The following is a 23,049-nucleotide window of genomic DNA, read 5'->3' on the forward strand; positions in this document are numbered from 1 at the left end:
TCTTTAGGAAAGCTGGCCCCTTGTCTCTCTGTGCCTCAGTTTCCCCACTGGTTAAATGGGGATAATACTCCTTCCTTTCTCCCCCCCGTGTGTGTCTGGCCTGTTTGGATTATAAATTCTCTAGGGCAGGCACCGTCTCTTACCACGTGTCTGTACAGCACCCAGCACAACTGGTCCCCGGTTTTGGCTGGGGCCTCCAGGCGCTACTGGAATACCAATAAATAATACAAAACCCTGCTCAGGTTAAACCCTCACTGACTGAGAAAAGAATGAGCCAAGGCTTCAAGCTTTACCTGGCCCATAAGCAGAGCTTATAATTTCCCCAGTGCTTCGCCATCCTTAAATGACTAATCTTCGCAGCCCCCCGGCAAGGCAGGTCAATGACATCATTATCCCAGTTTTACAGATGGAGGCATTAACCCGGGACTCACCCAAGGCAGCAGAGGGGAGTCCAAACCCAGGAGCTGCCATTCTCGGATGGCGTCCGTGTCCTGTCTCAGTGCCAGACAGCCTCTCGCAATGGCCATAGCAGCACTGCAGGGGACCCTCAAGCACCCAGCCTCTACCCCCGTTAGCACGACTCAGAAAAGCGCCATGAATTCACCCTCAGTCTGAAGGGATGTGGCCTGCTACTGCTACAAACTGTCCCGTCTCTCACTCCTGACCTACCGACAACATCCCTTCTAAGCGATCGCCCCTTGGGCTCCCCGCTGTCAGACAGGGGGCACTGGAGACCAGGCTCACTCACTTCCTCAAAACGCTTGCATCTTGTCTGGGACATCTCTAGCACTCCGGCGTCGGAGGGTCTGTCTCCACTGCACACTAAGCCCAGGCTCTGATTCAAGCCCCACTTCCATCCACACATAGATGAGTCTGACTTAGGGCAGCAAGGACTCAGGACCAGGGTTCTAGGACCCTGCTGGGGAGCAGGTCAGACTCCTCCTGGGACTGGGGTCCAAGGCCTGTCATTTTGCAGAGTGGCTGCAGCTCAAGCCGCAGACCCAAGTCAGAAGGTCTGCGTAGTGCAGTATGGATGCGTTAGCGCGGCTGTGAGACCTGGGTCCAGCAATGGAAGTCAAGGTTTACAATGCAGCGTGGGCGCCCATGCAAACACCAAGTCCACAAACCTGGGTCCCACAGACAAGGCTTCGTGTGCAGTGCTGAGGGGTCAGCGGCAGCATCGAGACAAGTGTTCTGGGAGAGTGGCTTCCAGCCTTTTCAAGCACCTGCACCCAGCTAAGGACCCAACCCCCCATACTGGAGAGGGGGGCCGAGAGCACCTGCCGGAAAAGCCAGAAGCACTAGCACTGGGGGGGGGGGGGGGGGGCATCACTTGTCTGCAGCCTCCAGCAACAGCATTTCCCGACACAAGACACTGCTGGAAATTTAGCAAGGCCCAGCAGCCCATGAACCTGAATCACTCCCTCTAACAAGCACCCCTACCAACTGCTGGTTCAAGGCCTGGCCTCGTCACCTAGGGCAAGCACAACTTGGGGGAGATCCAGTGACACCAGGCAGATATTCCCCAGGATACCCTGCAAACCAACTGCTGCTTTCATATTTAAAAGTGACGGGCTGGCTGCTACTCTTGGGGAGACCTCACAGGTGTTTAACCCTCTCTAGTCTTGTTTCTTGCTCAGTGCAACATGCTGCTTGGCTGATCCTGGGTGCTAGAGTGGCTGGTTGAATTAAGACCCTGGCTGTTCCCTATGCAGCTCCCCAGGGAGAGAGTCCAGAGGTGGTTGGGCTAGCACAGAGGAGATTATTCCCGATGGAGAACCCTGGTTCTGGGTCCTAGTTAATGGGTTATGTTGTCCACTTGATCCCAGACATGTATCCCTGGTTGTCTCCTACCTAATGGTGCCAGCAAGGACCTTCCTGATTCATCCTCTGAATACAAAAGCATCCAGGGTTCAGTTGCCACTGAGGTCTAACGCCCACTCACAGGTCTGCCTCTTCCTCTGCCATGTCACCTGGCTCCGCACACCCCTTTCTGCATGTGCTTTTGCATGAATGGTTGGGCTTATTTCTAGCAAGAGATCAGTCCAACGGCAGGTGAGGGAGCCGGTCTGCAATTCACTCCTGAGCCCGGACAACCTCGCTGGGACCTTGTCCACTGCTAACCTCCAGCCCCAGGACATGAGATGTCTCCAATACCCCTCCCAAAGAGCATGCAATAGATTGTGAAACTAAGGGTGCTTAGTAGGATAGAATCGAGGTTAAGGAACTGGACTGGGATTTAAAGGGCCTGACTCTGCCACAGACTCTCTGAGTGACCTTGGGTGAGTCATAATTGCTCTGCACCTCAGTTTCCCCATCTGTGAAATGGGAATAACCATACTTTCCCTGCCTGTCTTGTCTAGTTAGACTGGAAGGTCTCTGGGGAAGGGACTGTCTCTTGTTGCCAGATGTTCAAAGGAGGGCTCAGTGCTCAACAGCATTGTTCTCAGTGGTGCTGCTGGCCACTAGTGTGTGTTTGTATAGCATCTAGCACACTCCTCTCAGCTGGGGCCGCCCTCCCGGTGCCACTGTAACACGAAGAGCAATAGCTGTATAGACTCCAAGCACTTACCTTGTTTCCTGAGCTGGAGCAGGTTTCAAAAGCTGACGGGGTCTTTGTTCTTGGATGGGGTCCCAGGTACACCGGCTGGCTCCATGAGCGCGGGTAAGGTGCCCGATGCCAATCGGGGTCAGTGTACTGGGCCTCTCCCAAGGCAGAGGGGCAGTCCTGGAGCTGGTGAGCCAGGGCTAGGCTGGCCAAGCTATTGCCATAGGCAGACTCAGCTGGAGTGCTGGCTGGTACGATGGAGGAAGCCAAGAAGGGGTTCCTCTCTGCCAGCTTGGCCTCAAGAAGGAAGGGGCAGTGAGTGCTCAGGTGGTGGAAGGAAGTGGGGTCGCCCGCGGTTTCCCTAGAGGGACTGGCGGAGTGGAGAGAGTCTTGCTCAGACAGTCGGTAAGGTTTGTTAGTGGCAGCCGGGCTTTGGTTTTCCAGCCCAGATAACGGCAGGGGGTAGTTGTGGTAAGCATGGCTGTATAAGGCCAGCTGGCTGGCCAGCACTGCCTCTGTCCACATAGGGCCAGGCCTGTCTTTATTCTGCTCCGCCCAGCTGATATTTACTTCCCCATTCTCGGGTTTGGAGTGAAGCTGGAACTCGGGTGTCTCCTTCAATTGCATCCTTCTGGGGGGCTGGTGCCTGGCCTCCATGCGCTTGGAGAAATCTGCTTCAACGGCAGGATGGTACGGAGAGTCCAGTGCTGTCTCCAGCCCCCCGAGGGTCTCTCGGCCCCATCTCAGACACGGAGAGAACTCCTTCGCCCTCTCGGCGTGCTTCCACAAAGAGGTCTTCTCCCCGGGGCGCAGCGCTGAGTCGGGCCCAGGCACGCAGCTCAGGTCCACCCCGTCCCGACAGCTCTTAGAAGGGATCCCCAGCGCCACACTTCTGTTCCTGCGTGCAGCCCCGACCATGCTCTCTAGCACCTGGGTTTCTTGGGCTCCTCCCTGAGGTCTCCTCCATCTTGGCGCAGCCTCCCCGTTCTTGGCGTCACTCTCCATGGTTTGTTCCCCGTCATGTGGTGCTGACTGTCCTCCCAGGTGCACTGTATCCTGTTGGCAAACAAAACTCAGCATGAGGACGGCAGGGAGTGGTGCTGGGCTGGGCTTGGGACTCGGCATACAGTAGACACTGAAGGTTTCCACAGCTACTAATGACCTAGAAGAGGATGTGTTGGTTTGGGATGGGGGCTGGCTTATATTCTAGATCGACTCAGGATCTGCACCACAGGCTTCATGCTCATTTCTTCCTCCTTCCACCCCTTTGACAATGGTTCTGTGGCTATAACCCCCCCTCCCCGCAGCTTTCTAGCAGGGATGGGTCTGATCCCAACTCCTGGATCCAACACCCTCAAAGCTTGGTGAAGGTCAGATCCAGAACCAAACCGTGCAGCTCTGGCCCATGTCTGATTTCTAGTGGCTCCTCTGCTCAACCTCCCAATTTCCAGTCTGACCTGCCCCCTCCCAGGGACCCCTCATCTCCATGGGGGGATGGGGAGGAGGGTCCGTCTGTCCTCTTCCCTGACCTGCATAGGGAATGCATTTGAATCGCTGTGCTACGCCAGGGTGAAATGTTTTGTAACCTCCCCATGCTGAAACTGAAGCTCCCTTGACAGCAGATTGTATAACACGCTGGGCAGCTCTCCATGGAGACACACACACACGCACATGGCCCCACCCTACCACCCCAGGGCATGTGTACACACCACCCTCTGCAGCACAAACACAGTCCGCGCAGCAGCCATATGGCATCAGGGAGTGTCCTCTGCACAGAGCACATGGCGTCCCATGCACTGCCCACACCCTGAGAAGCAAGCCGTGCAGTCCCCTATGGAGCTCATGACCTCAGGGACCATGCACCACCTCACCCATTCCAGACAGCAAGTTCTTTACCTCCGCCCTTTGAGAACAGCGGGATGTGGCCTGAGCCTGTAGGACAGCAAGCGGGCCTGTGAGTATCTCTGCTGGGGTCCGTGTGAACGGAGCATCATCCCCATCACTGATGGGTTCCCCATAGGAAGCAGGACGGGGAACCATGGGCCACACGGGCAGGAACAAATAGCATGTGCTTGCTCCCCACTCCAGATCTCAGTGCACTTTACTTACACATGCAGCTAAACTAGAGCAACATTCAGAGATCGGGAAACTGAGGCAGAGAGCGGCAGTAGCTTGCACACCACAAATCAGTAGCAAAGTTGGGAGCAGAACCCAGGACTCCTGAGTCACAGGCCCCGGCTCCAATCAGCTCACTCTCTCCTCCCTGAGCTGGGAACTGAACCCAGGAATCCCAGCCCTCGCTGCCCTGCTCCAACAATGACACCACACCCCCTTGCCCGAGTTGGAAAGAGACGCCAGCAGTCCTGACTCAAAGCACCCTGCTCCCACTACTAGACCCAGCTCCCTCCCTGAGCTGGGAATAAAGCCCATTTCTCCTGACTCACAGTTTCAAGTTCTAACCACAAGACCATGATGCCACCTCTGGGTTTCAGCCCAGCAGCTAGGGAGGCAAGTGGGAGGACAAGGAAGGTTAGAGAGGACACAGATGTCTCCCCACGACCCTCTTTAGCCCTTCCACCGGCCCTAGCAACAGGGCGAGTGGGGGGAAGAGGAGGTATTGTGTCGAGTTGCAGAGAGCCATGTAATCATCGCAGCGTGATCCGCTGATACCGCGTTGCAATACTAATCTAGCATTTATAGAGCACGCAGTAGCCATTATCTAATTAATCCTCCCTACATGCCTCCTAGAGAAGACAATATGCCAACAAACCTCTGCACTTCAATAGCATCTAAAAAGGCTTTACAAACATTCGTGTACTGCACCCCTCTAAGGTCAGTATCATTACCTGGGGAATGGGAAAACTGAGGCACAGGGTGATGTGATTTGGTAGAGCTGGGAACAGAACCCAAAAATCCTGACTCGTAGCCCCCCTGCTCTAACCACTAGACAACACACTCTCTCAAAGGTGTGAACAGAACCCAGGAGTCCTGGCTCCCAACCCCCTGCTCTTGCTGACCAGCTGATGCTATGCCTCTTACAACGCTTTCAGCCCGTTGTTGCACCTATTAAGTGGTGATGCTCCATGCAAGATCGCGGCTGGGGCATGGGCAGAGAAAGAAGGACCAACCGAGCCCAAAAGACCCCCCTGCTGGGCTCCCAGAGCTCAGCCCCACAGCATGAACTGCCAGAGAGCACGACATGCATGAATAACCCGAGTCCTGAGAGCATGAGGCGGCAGTCAGATGCCAGGAGCCACGGGAGTGGGCGGAGGAAAGGAGCTGGAGAAAGCATTTTGCGGAAGCAGGAAGTTCTACACACGATTCCTCCTGGCCCCCATTATCCCAGGCCAGCTCTCTGCGCACAGACGCAGCATTGATACCACTGGCTCACTTCTGTAGCATCTCTAGTCCCAAAGGACCCTCCTGGCACCGAGCAGCTCCGCAGCGGCTGGATCCACCCCCACTGGCAGGGAGAGAGGCAGATTCCAACTCCCTGTGCCAGCGAGTCCGCGTGCCCCACCCACGTATTCACCCCCGGGCGAAGGCTGCTGGTGTTTCCCAGAGGTGGGTGGTTATACTAGGGAAGAGCAGATTCAGAGTGTGCTGTGAGAGCCAGAGGGGCCCTGCCGCTAGAAACTCCCCAGGAGATGTACTTCGTTGCGGGGCCCTGCCGCACACTCCTTCCCTCTCCAGAGCGACCTGTTCTGGGACTGCACCGGTTGCCAGCGGCACCCTCTGGCAGAGGAGGGGCTGCAGCACCTGGACGTGCCATGACCCCACGCCCCCCAAAGCTGCCTCACTCCCCCGGCCCAGTGCAGCTACGGGTGAAGCTTCAGAAACCAGGTGATAGAAGCCAGCGAAACAGAGGGGCGAATGTAACCCTATGTCTGCAACAGCTAGTGAAATGCAGCCACCTCTAGGGTGCATGGCAGCTGTTGTCTAACCGCTCACAGGGGCAGATGGGCAGAAGACTGGCAATTTCCCAAGCTGGGGAACCAAGTGAGAGAGGCTGCACGGCAATACCCAGAGGTCCGTCCGTGCCTTTCTCTTTGCTAACATTCAGTCTGGGCCATTCTGCCCTGCTGAGATTCCTGCCATGCCCTGGGATCACAAGGAGATCAAAGTTCTGTCCCAGTTGCTGTTGTCACACGGGGGGGCCCCACCTCTGCCAGGGGAGGAATGTACTGTACGTCTCTGACCAGCTTACGCAGCTGGCGCCCAGCCGGCTTGGCACAGACCTGCAGTCTGTGCCCAACCGTCTCTGCATGGTGCCAGAGCCTGGGAGGCAGTCGCACTGGCATAAGCGTCAGCCAGCCCCATTCCGCAAGGGCAGCCCTTAGCATTGCCTCCTATTCTTGCCCTCCACAGAGCCCCCTTATCCAATGGACTTAAAAGGAGGTGGCGATGGTGGGGGGGGGAGGGGAAACTCACATGAGCCTGTGGGGGCTCTTCTGGGGGAACGAGGCAGGACAAAGCTGGGTTGGATCCCCTGTGCCATGGGTGGAATGGGTTTGGGGGAGAATGGGTTAGCAGAAGCCCTGTGGCTGCCTAGACAGGAGCATACTGCAGCAACCCCAGGGTCTCAGCAGAAGCCAGAGTAGGACACAGCTGTTGTGGGGGCATGCAGAGCTGCCTGGAGCCTGTGAGTAGACCCCTGGCCTTCTCTTGCTTGCCCCACCCAGCATTGTCCCCGCCTGGCTCTTGGTTCAAAACGCCATGAGCATCGAAATCCATTTCACCGCCCAGCTGTCCTTCCTATCCTGCTTGCTGGGCTCTCCCTCAGCACCCGGTTCCATTACCATGGGGCTGAGGGTGTCTCTCCTTTCCCATTGCTTGCCCAGTGCACTTTGTTTACATTGGCTGTAATCCTGGAGGCTGACCCCGCTGTTTATTGGCAGGACAGGTCTACACCGGGCAGGTGCCGAGCAACCTTCCCCCACACCTCTAGGGGCAAAAGCGGAGTTTGGTCACCATGGCCCAGTCCAGCTTTGACTCTCGCCCTGCTCAAACTGCCCAATGTTGCCAGCTGCAGGGGTGGCTTTGTATTGGGGGCACTTCTCCCCTGGGAAATTCAACCAGTTTATTACATTGAAATGCCCAGAGACCTGAGACAGACTGCTGGGAGAGCAGATAGACCACCAAAGAGGCTGCAGATGGTAACAGCTTTCCTCTGGGCTGGATCAGAACCATCAGCCTAAAAGCCAAAGGCTCTTTAGCCCACCCTGAATCCCCCAGCCCACACAGTCCCACCTCCATTTAAGTCACAAGCTATTGCTATTAACACCTCGAGTAATCACCTGTGATGGTGCTGGGCTGATTCATTTAGGGAGCTCCATGCATGACCCTTATTCAGTTTCCACTTCCATCATATCCCAGCTGGTGGAATGCGGCACTCTGTAACAATAGGCTGCAGTTTTGAAGGATCAGGGAGCAGGGCTTGGAACTCAGTGGCTCCACAATATGGACCTAAGCCAAGGACAGTGTCTTCAAGAGGCAAGACAGATTGAGAGACTCTAGATCCATTGACTAAAGGGATCTGGCTCTGGGATTTGAAGCAGGCAGAAAGCAACCCGAAGGGCTCCTTGGATGTTCTTCTCTGAATTCTGGAGCTGGATTTCTTGATCCATTGGTTTGTGAGTCTCAGTAGTGTTCCTTCCAAAAGTCCTTTGATTAAGTCTCTCTCCAAGTGTGCTCTGGGGTGGTGAGCTATGGGGAAAGAACTGTTACATGGAAAGCTATGGGAAGGGAGAGGAGAAAGAGAGAGGGGACTCCCTCACGCCTGAGGGCCATCCAGCCTCAGATATCTTCTGGCAGAGACAGGAGAAGAGGAATTTGGGGAGCTCTGCTCCCCAGACTCCAGTCACCCGCAGAGAAGGGAGACTGCAGCCTCCGAGGGCTCCGTACCAGAAGAGAACTCCTCCAATTACTCATCCGAAATAATGAGGGGACGCATGAGCAAATTACCCCGAGCTCCTCCCTGCCTCTGTGGGCTCCTGCCAAGGTAGCATCTGCGTCGTGCTTGTCTGGCCTCTTTGCCAACCTGGGGCAGGTATGCCCAGTTACTCACTCTCCTCTGCTCCAAGAAAGCTCTTTTTGTTCCCAGCACCAGCCTCCCAGCTCAGTGTCAAGGTGTAGGCTCCTGATGAGAGAGTTAGGTTGGGCCAGATCTCAACCTTCCGGATGCCACACCCTGCCATGGGCAAAGCGGAACCAAAGAGCCTAGCAATCAGAAATGCCGAGCTCGGCAGCCCCAGAACTGGGGGAAAGGGCAGCGTATGGCCAAGGAGCGACAGGGCCCCGAATGGAAGAGGGAAGGACTGGAATGCAGGGGTCACTGCGGGCTAGAATGTGGGGGGCACTGGCAGAATGGGGTGGGGAGGCCAGGACTAGAATGACAGGGGGTGTTGAAGGGTAGGATTGAAGATCACCGGCAGAATGGGATGGGCAAATAAAAATGGGAACCATGGGATGGGGAAACTTTCACAGCACTTGTAAGACCCTCACTTTCATCAGCACAAAAATTCTTCCCTTTCAATGTTCATGCCCCCCTCTCCCTCAGTACATAGGAAACAGACAGGAGACTGGATTGTCTAATCACAACGGGATATATTTCTAAAACTCCCTTCCCTAGAAATCTGTCGGTGGGGATGGGTTAGAACATGAGTTCATTACCCCGCCCCCAGCTATTTCTCTGCCAGCTGAATTCAAATGCCCCAGAATCTGTCCATTTCTCTCGCTCTTTTCCCACAGCGACTTTTTGGAGCTGCCCCAGGTTCAAATTCCCAAGCACATTCATGCTGATTTGCTCCCGGATTCCCCAAATGGTTTGCAATCCATTGTCCCTTTCAAGATCTTTGGTTACTTTGCATGACCAAGAGACAGGCCCAAACCACAAGGTTCATACAATCATGGGGCTGGAAGGGACTCCAGAGATGATCTCGCCCAGCCCCCCTTTGTGGAGGCAGGACCAAGTAAACCTACCCCATCCCTGACAAATGTGTAACAACCTGTTCTTAGAAACCTCCAGCGCTGGATCTCAGCAGCACCCCTTCCCCCTCATTCCTCCCTGCACAGTTTAGGGTGAGGGGGAATCCAGAATTTGGAGCTGTCCTATTATAAAGATAAAGGAAATTTACAAACTGCAGACCTGGGTTTGGGTTTGGGGCGCGGGGAAGGGGATATGGTGTGGGATTCAAGAGGAGCTCATTCTCCCATAATGAATTTTCCCCAATGGAAACGCCAGCAAATGGGGTGTGCCCACACACGCTGTGGTATGCACCCCAATTCCAAAATCCCGCCCCCCCCCCATCTCCAGAAAGCTGGGCAAAATCTGGGATGATTTAACCCACTGTCCTGAAGAACTAGGGTGAAGTTAAACAGGACCTGGAAATGAACCCCCATGCTACATTTCATTTTGCAACCTCAAAACCCAACCAGTAGGGTTTTGCAAACCCCCACACCTCCCCTTGGTTTTGCCTGATCTTTACCTGTATCTCACCAAACCAAGATCCTACCCCTTGCTCCCATCTCCTCCATGCAGTTCCTTTCCTTCAAAGGACACACGCACATGCGTGCTCGCACACACACACACACACGCACGCACACATGCCTTCTAGTTGGGTAGAGTGCCTCTTTCTTACAAGAAATGAGCTGGAGTTTGCAAAAACTTAGCATCTCACCAAACAATTGGGATGGAAAGAAAGCTTGCGATTTTAAAGGAGATTCTGGCAGCTCGGGATTTTTAATCAAGAGCATGAGGCAGTTATGAAGAGTGTCTTAGGAAGCATTATCTCCCCCAGCGCCAAGGAAAGTGCGGTGAGGACTGACGGACGCGTGGGAGTAAAGAAGAGGAAACATTGTAGCCAGGCTAACGCATGAAATGTTTTCTTGGACCTTTTTGCCCAAAGGGTTCGTTCACACACACAAAAAGTACACCCCTATATGCACCGTGCATCCACGCACACTCAAACGGACATACCTATATAAATACACAGCAAGATCCGGTCTTTTCATGATGTCTTTGTACAATGCCTAGCACAGTCCTGTAGGTGCTACCATGACACAAACAATAAATAATAACATATGCATACCTGAAAAAAGAAAAGGAGGACTTGTGGCACCTTAGAGACTAAAAAATTTATTTGAGCATAAGCTTTCGTGAGCTACAGCTCACTTCATCGGATGCATTCAGTGGAAAATACAGTGGGGAGATTTATATACACAGAGAACATGAAACAATGGGTGTTACCATACACACTGTAAGGAGAGTGATCACTTAAGGTGAGCTAATACCAGCAGGAGAGCGGGGGAGGGGGGGAGAGGGAGAGAGAGAGATAATCAAGGTGGGCCATTTCCAGCAGTTGACAAGAACGTCTGAGGAACACTGGGGGCTGGGGTTGGGGGAGAAATAAACCTGCACACTCAGAGACATGTGTATATATACAAACATGCATGCACACTCACCCAGGCATACATATATACAAATGCACACGTCCACTCACACAGAAAGAGATGGACGGAGGCAGAGAGACATGCACATAACATATACAAGCCCCATATTTCATAAACACATATTTTCTGACTCTCTCGCAGACACACAGTTTATATGCATGAGCACTGACATACACCTGAACTTTGACAAATATTCACACAGGCACCATGAACACATGCTCATATTTGTGGCTAATGCTAATAAGTAGTAACGATAAATATCTTGTGTTCCCTCCAGGCCCTTTCTCCCCACAGGAAGCCATAGCCCAGTGATTCTCATACTTTTATACTGGTGACCCCTTTCACATAGCAAGCCTCTGAGTGCGACCCCCCTTATAAATTAAAAACACTTTTTTATATATTTAACACCATTATAAATGCCAGAGGCAAAGCGGGGTTTGGGGTGGAGGCTGACAGCTTGCGACCCCCCATGTAATATCCTCAAGACCCCCTGAGCGGTCCCGACCCTCAGTTTGAGAGACCCTGCCATCGCCCTTTGCTACTCTATACAGAGGACGCCAGGGAAATGCAGCAACTTCTGGGCTGGAGGGCAGCAGCCACAGCATCTTCTCTAACAGCTGGGAATCTGGGACACCAGCTCAAAGCCCAGCGCTTAAGGAAAATACCGTGGGGACTTGAATATCCAGGCAGAGCCAACAAGGCCGCAGTTGTCCGATCCACACACATGAAAGTGCCCGGTGCTCAGTGTATTTGCAGGGAAATGAAGCAGGACTTGTGGGGAGAGTTACTGTTAGGCTTACGTAGAGTGTGGGGGTTTTCTTACCCCCCGCCACGTTATATAAACATGACAGCCAAGCAGTTACATGTGCCACCCATCCACTTGCCCCACTCAGCTCCCCTCTACCTCCTCTATGCGCAGTCACCTCTGGAGGTAATTGCAGCAGTGGGTGCTCATCTTGAGGTGCAGGGGAGGTCTTTGGTGGGTGGCACTCTGGGGGTGGGGGTGGGAGGGTGAGGGGAGGACATGGCTGTGGCCACAGGCAGCCTCCTTAAAGCTCAGCAGCTGCTGTGTGGTCTGGCCTTGTGTGTGAGGAGCAGCATGATTACTAACCCTTCCTGTATCTAGCTGGGCTGGGCTAGGTGCCAGAGCACTGACAAGGCTCTGTGGGGAAGGAGTGGGGAAAGGTGGGTTCTGGACCTAGCACGGGACCACGGAGCATCTAAACCTGGTCTATATGAAAGTGGGAGAGAGCAAGAGGGGAACTAACTCCAGTTCCCATAGCAACCACCAGTGCCAGAGCCACCCCCTTAGCAACCTCCTCAGAACGGACACACGTTCCCTAGCAACGCACCCAAAGGACATAGGGGTCCACTAGCGATGCCCCAAATGAACATACACCCCATAGCGACATACCCAACAGGGGGACACAGACACACGCGCATCTCCTACCAGCATGCCCAACGGGGGGGTACAGGCCCTCTAGCAATGCGTGCATAAACCATGCCCCCTACAGAGGAGAACACACATCCCCTAGCTACAGCCTCAACACTTCAGTATATCCTTGGGAAAGAGGAGACAGGGGAGAGAGAAAAAAAGACATCATGGTAGGAAATAACCTTCGCAGCTCTTCACGGGTCCATGCATGTGTGTGCACGTCCGTCAGATACCAGGGCAACGACTGGGATCTTTATACATACGTCAGACTGGATCTCCCCTCTCCCTTGGCTGCAAGCTATCCATTGAGACTAAATTCTCGGGGACAGAGACCCGTCTTCTTTCGTGGCCACAAAGCATCGTAGCGCCTCACGAGCACTGAGTACGTAAATAAATAATATGAGAGAGCACGTGCATGTCCCCAACATTTGCATGCGGGCCTATGGCAGAGTGCTGTGTACCCATATGATGGAAGCGTATGTACCAAACCGTGCAAGTCTTCGTCTGTGGGTCACCTTCTGTGTCCATGTCAGGCTATACGTCCTTGTGCATCCATCTATGCACGTAGGCACCTGTTTGTGTGTGCGTGTCTGTGTCGGTGTCAGTGCGGGTGCCAGCATGGGCATGCCCTGGCATGCACGCGTGGGTGGGTGTTTGCTGGCTGGGTAGCGTGCATGCCCGGGGGGTATGTCGGAGACTGCTTGAAGTCGGGAACTCAACAAGTCCAATAAAAAGCCAGAGACAGCCAGCGCCTGCATTTGGACTTGGGCCCACAGCAGCCTGGCTGCCCTACCTCCCAGCATGCTAAGCTGCCCCAGAACCTCCCTGGAGAAGGGTTAAACAAATACAGTGACTCAATCCCAACAGAAGAGGAAGGATTAAAAAAACAAAAAAAAGCAAATCACCAACCCCATGCCAAGAAAACAAAGACAAGACTCTGGCGGTCATGGCCCCTCTGCCAAGACCTTTCATGACTGAGCAAAGCGTTGGAGCCAGATAATATTTGATTCCTTCCCCACCAACTTTCCTGCCACCTCACTCTCTCCCCCAAGCCTGCACTCACCAGATCATCAACAGCCCCCCAACAACCCACGCACTCGGAGGTGCTGGAGAGAACATTGCTCCTGGTCTCTGACCACTCAACGGTGCAGGGGAGACTCTCAGGCACTTGGGCGTGCATTTGGTGAAGACGAGCCACAGCTCACCAACTATCTGCAGGCAGGGCTGCCCTTTCAACCCCATGGTGTGGCCCTTGTTGAGCCGCTCCGAGAGTAATTCTTCTGCAGAGATGGAGCCACAGCAAAAGGGAGGGCCGGAGACCAGGGAGAGGATCAGGCATTGGCTTGAGGCATCAGTGCTTCCTTCTTTGGCATGCAAGATGGTGGGGGGGGGGGAGAGGGAGAGAAGAGGCTCTCTCTCCCTCAGCTCTCCCCAGGACAGCTGCAGCCTGTTGGCAGTCACATAACTCCAGGAAGTTTTGTTCTCCCAGAAAGGTGGGGTGAGGGCCAGGTTGGTACAGGGCTCAGAACAGCCAGGGCCAATTCCCAGGACTCTGCTGGGTCTGCAGCTGTGACAAAACCTGGAGCGGAGGGGAAATTAGATCTCGATAGCCGTAAAATGATTACCCTGGTGAAGCCAGAAGAGCACCAGGAGCCTAGTTAATAAATTGAGTTGATTATGATAGTGCCTAAAAACCAGCCAAGAATGGGGCCCCACTGTGCCAGGCACTGCGCAAACACAGACAGGCAGACAGTCCCTGCCCCGAAGAGTTTACAAACCAATGGACAGGACAGGCACCGGGTGGGGGAAGGAGAAGAACACACATGCAGAGTGAACAATGTGATGGCAGCAAATGGCCATGATTTTGGGGGCCTGTGGGAGGGAGTTAGGAGGAGATCAGTTAAATGGGAAGGGAAGGCGGGAGAGGGGAGGGGAGAAGGGGAGCAGATGTGGAGGGAGGCTGAAATGGACAGGGTTGGTGCAAACAGCCCGTATGCACACAAAGCAGAAGGAGTCCAGCTGAAACTGCAGCAAGTTCTCTGAATGTCCAGAGGTCCCAGCTTGGGCTGTTTCTGCTCTATTCCTAGCAGCTGGAGCCTTTGGCTGGCTCCTCTCTGCAGTTTGCTCCCCAAGGCCACATGGCTGGGGTGGAAGGGGCCCCCCTGAGTCCTAGATTCCCCACTCACTTGCTGGGCACTGGGGTCTGTCTCGGCATAATGGGGCCAAGAGCCTGGGGTAAGCAGAGAAAAGCCAGCCGGCTACTCTGAGCCAATCAGTGGCAACTCCTTCTGAACAACAGATCGTCCAGCCTCGGCTCTGTCCCTCCCACCTCCTGCACACAGTGGTATCCAGCAAACCTGCATTGGGCCTGAATGGGACCTTCCACTGGCCCAGAGACTCCTCCACCCCCAAGCTGGAAGAGCCGATTCAGAGTGACTCTGGATCTGACCAGGAACTAGAGAGCTGGGCCCTGCCTGGGTGGGGCTTTGTTGTGAATAGCCTTGCCCTAGGCCTGAGTTCTGCCAGGCCACTGGCGGTTACTGAATATCAGGGAGCCAGTGGGAAGCTTTTGCCCTTATCGGTTGGACAGCTTCTAAGAGGCAGAGCTGGGTCAAATCCCTCCCTGGGGTAAGCAGGCCCAGCCCCTGCAGCAGTCACGGGGGTGCTGTGCTTCTTACTCCAGGGCTGAGTTGGGCCAATACAAAAGAGAGTGGCGAGCGAGCGCAGTGAGCAGGTCAGAGGGAACCCGACTGGCCGCTCCCCAGTGACGGCTAGTTTAGCTGCTCTGGGACCGGGTCAGAACAGAGAGACGGCAGCTCCCCAGGTGTGGGTTCCGCCTGGTTTGGTGCCATGTTTTTTTAAAAAAAGGTGAGCCGAAGAGCTTTAATACCAAACGGTAGCTCCCGAATTAGAAACCTCGGTGATCTCCTCTCCTTAACTCCCTCGGCACCAAAGCCTGGGTGCCCTGTGCAGAGTCGAGGCTCGCACGCTGCACAACAATGGTGTGGGATGAGCTGGAAACACAGGCTGGCATTGCCCAGCAGGAAACGCCCTCCTGGCATGGATGAGGGACTCCAGGGCAGCTAACCCACTCGGGCTCAGAGGGAGCTCTGCAACTGACAGGCTGCAGTTTGGGGAGCGGACAGTAGGGAGGGAGGAGGGACGAGGTGTCAGGGAGGGAAAGGGAAGATCCAGCCCTAACCCCAGCACCCATCTATGGCAGGAGAGGCCCTGAAGTTTCTAATGCAAAAGGCTTGTTCCTTATTACAACGTGCTCATTAGAGATGGCTGGGAAGGATGAAGTGGCCACTGAGCCTGGCTCGACCTGAACCGACCCACCACATCCCCCCTCCCAAAAGCATTGGTGGAGCAGCATCACCCCTTTTCCCTCTTCCTCCTCCGAGATGGATTCACTCTCCTCGCATCCCAAACTTGGCTCTGCAGAGGAGAGGCGCACGCGTGTCCCCCTACAGCGCAACCCAGGCCAGCTCCTTGGGGCCAGACCTAACGAACAATATCTCAGCAGCTGATTCAGTCTCTCCCTGCCTCTCTCTTTCCTCACCATGCAAAACGGCAACAAGATTTCCCCCCCGAGCATGTCCAGATCGCTTAGCACAGCAGCCCCTTGTCTGGGACACTCTCGCTAACAGCTTTTTTATTTTCTCCCTCTATACGATTCCCCCACCCCTTTCCCTTCCTTTTCCTTAATATCTCTGAGCACCCAAGCCCTGTAAGTGGATCCCTGCCGGAAAGCCAAACACACACACACACACACACACAAAAATCGAAAATCAGCCCAGCATGGACCTACCTGAGGCTATGAAGATGAAGTGGAGTGGGGAGAGGAAGGGTAGGGGGAAGAGGAAAAGAGACCTTCCTTCCCCTTCTCCCTCTGAGCACCAGCTGAGACGGACAAGAAAGCTATTGCTAATCTGCGCCCGGTGCTTGAAAACGTCAAACCTTCAGGAGTCTGAAAGCTGCAGCAGAGCGGAGGGCATGGGAGGACATCCACTCCCACACGAGTAGCTTTCTGGGAATTAGGGACACAGCCCAACTGCTCTGGCAGCTTCACTCCCCTTCAGTTCTGGCTGACGGTACGGCTTGCTCGTCCCGGACAGCTGCTGAATGGGAGTCACACACGCGAACTCCCACTGCCAGGGCTGGGGGGCGGGGGGGAATGTGGGGCGGTGGGAGGAGGTTGGCTCGGGGGCAAACGGGGAAGGCTGATATCTAGCATTGAAGCAGCGCGTTGCAAGCCTTATCGCATTAGTCTTCCCAGCAAGGATCCCCCTTTTACCGATGGGGAAATTGGCACGGGGAGATGAAGGGACACGCCAAAGCCACACAGTGAATCTGTGGCAGAAGTAGGAATAGAACCCAGGGGTCCTGACCCCCCCAGCTCTCCTACCCTAAGCAAGAGCCTTCACTCCCTTGCAGAACTGAGAAGATAACCCAGGCGTCCTGATACCCAGGGCCACTATGCTAACCAAAAGTCGCACTGCCTCTCACAGCTCAGAATAGAAACCAGCAGTCCTGAGCCCAGTGCCCTCCCCGCCACAACCCCGGCTCTAACCAATAGTTCACGCTCCCCTCCAAGAGCCAAGAAGGGGCTCCCGGTCCCCTGTTCATACCTCATGACCATACTACCTCTCTATAGGGAGATGGCTTTTTTTTTTTTAAAACACCCCCCCACCCCCCGCACCCTTTCCCTATAAGCCAAGCCTGGCCAAGAGCACCGCAAGTTTCAAGAGACTGATCAGCACAAGAACTGAGGGACATAGGGTGCATGGGTCTGAGAAGAGAGGGGCGTTTTGGGGGTGTAGTGAGTGTAATTTTTTTTTCATAGTACTACTAAGTCACAAGAACCCTGCTAGAATCAGGTGTTCAGTAGCCTCTTAAAGGGATGAGCCTGATTAAAGGCATGGCGCCTCTTAAAGGGATGAGCCCAATCAGAGACCTTGCATCTCTTAAAGGGATGAGCCTGGGGAAAAGCAGAGGACCCCTTCAAATAAGACAAAAGGTAGAGAGGCCTACAGGATGAGCAGACAGCCTCACTGCAGGAGGCACAGGTGCCAGCAGACTCTGCCTTTAACACCCTCTGCTGCCTCAGGGACAGCGTCCCTCCACCGTCAGTTTCTTGTTACACCCCGGGTTCCCAAAAGCAGGCGCTGAGCATTGGCTGGTGTCCCAAACACTCGGGGACGGGGCAGACTCGCACCCCTCGCGTTCCAGACTTGGCTCTGCAAAGAAGACGGGCCTGCGCGCGTCCCCCTGCATCGCAACCCAAACCAGCTCCTTGGGGCTGGGTCTAAGGAACAACCCCTCAGCAGCAGATTATCTCATGATTAAATCTCTTCCTGCCTCTCTCTTTCCTAACCATGTAAAATGGCAAGGAGACTCCCCACCCCCACCCCGAGCTTTATTACCCCATCCGCCCCTCTGCAGTGCGCACGTCACCATGGTATCTGGGTGATATTCCAAAGCACAGGCCCCCTTCATGTGCAGCCACAGGGACTGCAACCCCAAGCTGCGTTTGGGGGCGTCCTATAGGGCCGGGCAAGTGCCTACTGCAGGACATATCCTAGGGCAGCCAGGGCTCTCCCAAGACACACAGCTGACCTCCCTATGGCCCTCAGCCTGGATCCCCTATCCCCCTCCTTTCCCTGGTTCCCTACCACCAGGCAGACCCCACTCCCCCATAGTCTGAGTCACCCTATCAGGTGTCTCTGGGAGAGTCCCCGGGCACATCCTATTCTTCAGGGGTTTCTTAAAGTAAGTCACGGTGGCGTGAAACTGAGCAACATAACCCCAACCCTGTGGAGGAGAGCATCAGCCGTGAGTCCTGCCAGAGAGGAAAGGGGGCTCCAAGAACGGGGGAGGGGGGAATATGACTTGCAGCATCTCATCAGCATCATGATGCACCCAGGATGCTCTGAAAGGTCCCATGCAGGTGAGATTCTGGGGTGCCCTTCAACCGAGCCCCAGGACAGCGAGGCGGGGAAGGGGGTGGCACAGAAAGGCCCTATCCTGCTTCTCCAGCAGCCCTTGAATTTTGTGCTCCCCCTGTGCACGTGTACATCCCCTGCCCAGTGGGGACTCCTGGTTATGGAGATAAGTGGCATTAACTGGGTTCAAATACCTTGATGCAATTAAAAGCTCCCCCTGGAGTCTGAGGGCTTAGAAAGCCAGTCCAGGCCACAGATATAGCTTTACCGACCACAAGCTCTGTTCTGTTTCCCTCACTGGAGGTTGCCAGCCCACTGGGAAATCAATGGCAGCTATCCAATGGCTGCCGTCTGCCTTGCCCTTAATCTCAGCTCCCACTAGTGTGGGAGTGAAGCTCTCTGCTTTGGGGATTCGCCCCATAAACCCTGATCTGCGCTCTGAAGGGCACTGGGGCCAGTCACCCAACAAAAGGGTGGGTTCTAACCGGGTGTGAATGCAGAAGAGGTTCCCAGAACCAGGCAGCAGGGCACCCTTTCATCTCTAATGGGATTGATCACAGCGAGTAGGGCTGGTCTGGAGTTTCCCATCGGGACGTTTTCCCACCGGGAAATGCGGATTTGTGGAAAGTGAAACATTGCACCGAGAAGGGCATCAATTTCAACAACATTTCGTACAGAGGAAAATGCAACAGAGCATTCCCATGGAAGTTGACCGGGGTCGTACGGTTTTTTGTTTCTATTTTTGAAGGAAGTTCAATAGCCAAATATAACAGCAAATTTTTTAAAAGTCAGCATTGGAATGAAACATTTTGATTCACCCAAAACAAAAGGGGGAGGGCGGATTTTGGTTTTGCAGGACATTTTGAAATTTTCGTTCCATTTCAGAATGAAAAAAAAAATGGAAAAAGTCGGTTCCCACCGGGCTGTGAGCACCAGGTTACAGGTTCAAATCCAGCCCAGGGCAAAATGTGATTTTGGCAGCCCCTCTGTGTAATGAGTTGCTGGGTCTCAATTCACGTCCCCTAGGATGGGACACCCCTGGGGCTTGACATCCAGCAAGGCAAGCTTCTCTCATGTGCCAAACCCTGCCCTAAGGGACTCCCATTGGGGTGCAGGGGAGAGACCCCACACCATGGCTTATTCGTTCCTTGGCCACTTTGCTCAGACAGTCAGCAAGGGGACCAATTAGCGCCTGTTTGTAGCAGAGGGATGGCTGGGAGGTAGATCAGAACCGTTTCTAGCACAGGCGAGTTCTGAGCTCGTACTAATTGCCTGCCTGCTGCATGTGTTCAGACTCTAGCTTGTCACTCCCCCCTCCCCACCCTTTGGCATCAGCTGAAACCAATTATCAGCTGTTTTATATCCAGGTTCCAATACAGGCGAATGGCAACAGCACAGTCTCATGCCAACATGCCACTGGTCTTTCCACTTGATGCCTTGTACAGAGCATGAGGCCAGCTTCCAGCAATACAGAGAGAAATTCAGAGCACAGGAGGCAGCCTTGCTGGCCTGAGCCAGTGGGGCTAAAGGGACAGATAAGAACTCAGCGCTGTCCCTCTGGAGGGGTGGAATCTCAAACAAGAACTCAAAAGGAGAGAAAGCAGAAGGAGCTGGGGTCAGACACCCCTGGGCTGAAATACCCCACCATGGAGGCCTGCGGATCCATCCACAGACCCCTGTAACCCACTGCAAAGGGTTAATAGAAACCTAGGGGGAAGGATCCCAGGACCCCTGATCTGACGCACCTGGACTGTTTGAAAGCATCAGGGGGTATCTACAAGCAGAAGCATTTCCCAGCTACTGCCTGTTTGGTTGATTTCTGTAATGATTTTCTGCAGGTGTCTGGTTTCTTTGACCTATTTCATGTAATTGTTTAATCAGCTTGGTTTTGCTGTGTACAGTTTTGAGTTGGGCACACTGACAATAAGCGAATGAACTGTCTCGGACACATGTTTTGCAAGGGTGACCCAGGAAACTCAGCAGTTAGACTTAGATACTATGTACAGTAAGGAGCGCCACAGAAAAACCTATAGGTAAAATAGAAAGATAAACTGACAGAGGGAGGAGTACCTATGGCAAAAGAGAGTGTGTAGGGTGATTAGACAGACACAGGCAAAGGGGTCAGAAATCATTTCTCCCCAGGGATTCATTATAACCCTGTGCTAACTGCATGGAACCCCTCCTGCTGCTGTTTCATACCCAGGTGCCCTAGTCTCTGCTGTACCTAGTTCTCCAGGGGGGGAGAGGGTTAAACGCCAATAAGCCAAGCAGAACTCCAAGGTACCCAACTCCCTCTGCATTTATTTCCCATAGCAGCAGGACACAGCTCAGCTCCATCCTTGGATTCAAGAAGTTCCCCCAGAGCATGGGGGTGCTCAGGGCTAGCTGTTGGTTGGGGTTCATCTCTAGTGTTCCAGGGGCTCTTTTTCCTCTAGCAGCCAATTAACACAAGTTCTGGATTTCTTCCAGCGTCTTCTCCACCCAGAGGCTGAAGCAGCCTGACCAGACCAGACCTGGAGGCCCCCCATAGGCGATAGAAAAACCCCTGTCAGAAACAGAAAACACTCCCAGGCCCCATGTCTAGCCCCGATCAGAATGACAAACAGTGCCGAAACTCACGTCCAAAGGGGAACAGCCAGTGATTTCACTGCGGCTTCCTGCGCTCACTCCGAGCCTCTCTGCCATAGGAGCGTGTCGAGGGAGATGGGTGCTGCCGGGGAGCCATGGGTCCCACCTGCCCTCAGCCAGTCACCCCTCCTCACTTGTCTCTGTGACACCCAGTCTAGATGTTGTCACCTAGAGAGCATTAGGGAGAAGAGCAAATGAGCAGCCTGCACCCAGGTGTGCTGGTAAGTAGTGGCTAGAGCAGGGGCCTGAGAGTCTGGACTCCTGAGTTCCATTCCTGGCCATAGGAGAAGTGTGTTCTACTGCACAGATCCTCAGCCAGGAGGGTCATGACTCTGGAGGGGGAGGGATGGTAAACCAGGTGTCAGCGGGTTGTGACCACCATGATTACCCCTGCCCTATTGCTAAATGGAAGTGAGGTCCTGTATGGCAAAGGTTGAGAACCACGACTTCAGAGGTTAGAGCGGCGGTACTGGTGGTCAGACACCTGGTTTCTATTCCCAGCCCTGCTACTGGAGTGGTTAGATCACATGGCCTGGGTTCTATTTCCAGATCTACCACTCAGGCACTAGGACAAGTTACTTCCCCTGTCAGTGCCTCAGTTTCTCCTTTTTGTCACACGAGGAAAGTCATGTTGACCTACTGTGAGGCGATTTTGGCGTCTTAACATTTGCAAAGTGTTTAGACATATGCAGTGGAGAGAGCGCTGTAGAAATTCAAAGGATTCAATATTATTATGAATTAATGCTGCCAGCAGACACAGATCCCGCCCCACTTCTATACCAGGTGAGCTTTTTATAAAGACAGACTTTTTTTTTTTTTAAACTAAACCCTTCAGTTTGCTCCAATCCCAGTCTGTCTGGGACTCAGCAGGATCCATGTACCCTTCAGAACACAGAGAGCTGGCTAACCCCATCCATCTCCTGTAACTCTGCAGCTCACGAACCTAAGGGGAATCCCATTACAACCCCTGAAGGCTATTGCTTTTAGTACTTGTAAGTCCTGATGCTGCCGTGGCTGGCACCTTCTTGAGGACATGTTTTTGGTTAAAAAATGGTGGTGTTTGGGGATGTGGGTCCCCAGAGAGGGGAGAAAAGGGGCTAGGAAATAGAAAAGGAATGTAGGTTCCCCTTACAAATGTGGGATACAGACTCCTTTAACAACCCCCACATCCTCCAACATCCCCTTGCCACCTCTGTCACTCCACCTTTCAAACCACATCCTTTTCCCAGGTCTAAAATCCCCCCCCCAAACTACCCTACCTCTCACACCTCGTCTCTGATGAACCCCAGCCAGCCTCCTCTCTACCCCCTCAGCCTAATCATTCCTCACACCCTAGGTAAGCAACTGGTGGGCTCTGGGCCATGTCCTTCTGAGAAACCAGCAGCTGGCATGCACCTGGCCTGGGAGCTTGGACTTGTTAGTGGGCCAAAAGTAAGCTTTTGGGGGAGTGGGAGTTGTGGCTCTCTTACCCTTCTTCCCCACCCCCTACACCCCCAGTTGGTCAAGCCAGAGCAGAGGGAGCAGTGAAAGGAGCTAAGTTCTTGCACCTACCTGAATGGAAGGTATTCCCAGATCCTGGAGAGGGGACTTCTATCCTCTGCCACCTGGACCCCTTGGGGCTCGGGCAGTCTCAGAGCAGCTGGGGATTGAGTTTCTCATTGTGTCTCCTTGCCCTCCTTGTTGGTAGCATAGCCTGGGAGCCAGCTGAAGGCTCTGCGAGCTGCCAACAAAGAGGCTGCATTTAAACAACAGACATAATTATGCTTTTGATACCGTCTGCTAAAAATACAGCTCTGTGCAGTGCTGCAAGCCATGTGTGTGCGGGCTCACATGGCCCCTGAATGGCAGCAGCTGACTCAGGCAAGGGGAAGGGGGGCCTGTGGAGAAAGGAGGAGGGAGAGGCAGACAGAGGTGAGGGAGGGAAAGGGAGAGACAGCGAGGCATGGTTGGACACACACAGAGTGAGGGAATCCAAGCCAGGCTTCAGTGCCAGTGTCAGATGGGGACAGGGCTCCCTCCGGCTCAGGCTTGTGGAGTCTGTC

General features: G+C 54.0%; 1 protein-coding gene across 1 annotated transcript in view; it reads right to left on the reverse strand.

Annotated features, from left to right (window-relative positions):
- Positions 1 to 23,049, reverse strand: part of HR (HR lysine demethylase and nuclear receptor corepressor) — a 42,842-nt gene extending 19,793 nt beyond the window's left edge. Inside the window, 3 exon segments of the mRNA XM_074940070.1 lie at positions 2,573 to 3,604; positions 20,999 to 21,175; positions 22,559 to 23,049. Of these exon segments, the coding sequence (XP_074796171.1) occupies positions 2,573 to 3,604; positions 20,999 to 21,064 (1,098 nt within the window). The 5' untranslated portion in view covers positions 21,065 to 21,175; positions 22,559 to 23,049.

This window comes from Natator depressus, chromosome 26 (assembly GCF_965152275.1).
Source record: "Natator depressus isolate rNatDep1 chromosome 26, rNatDep2.hap1, whole genome shotgun sequence".
NCBI lineage: Eukaryota > Metazoa > Chordata > Testudines > Cheloniidae > Natator > Natator depressus.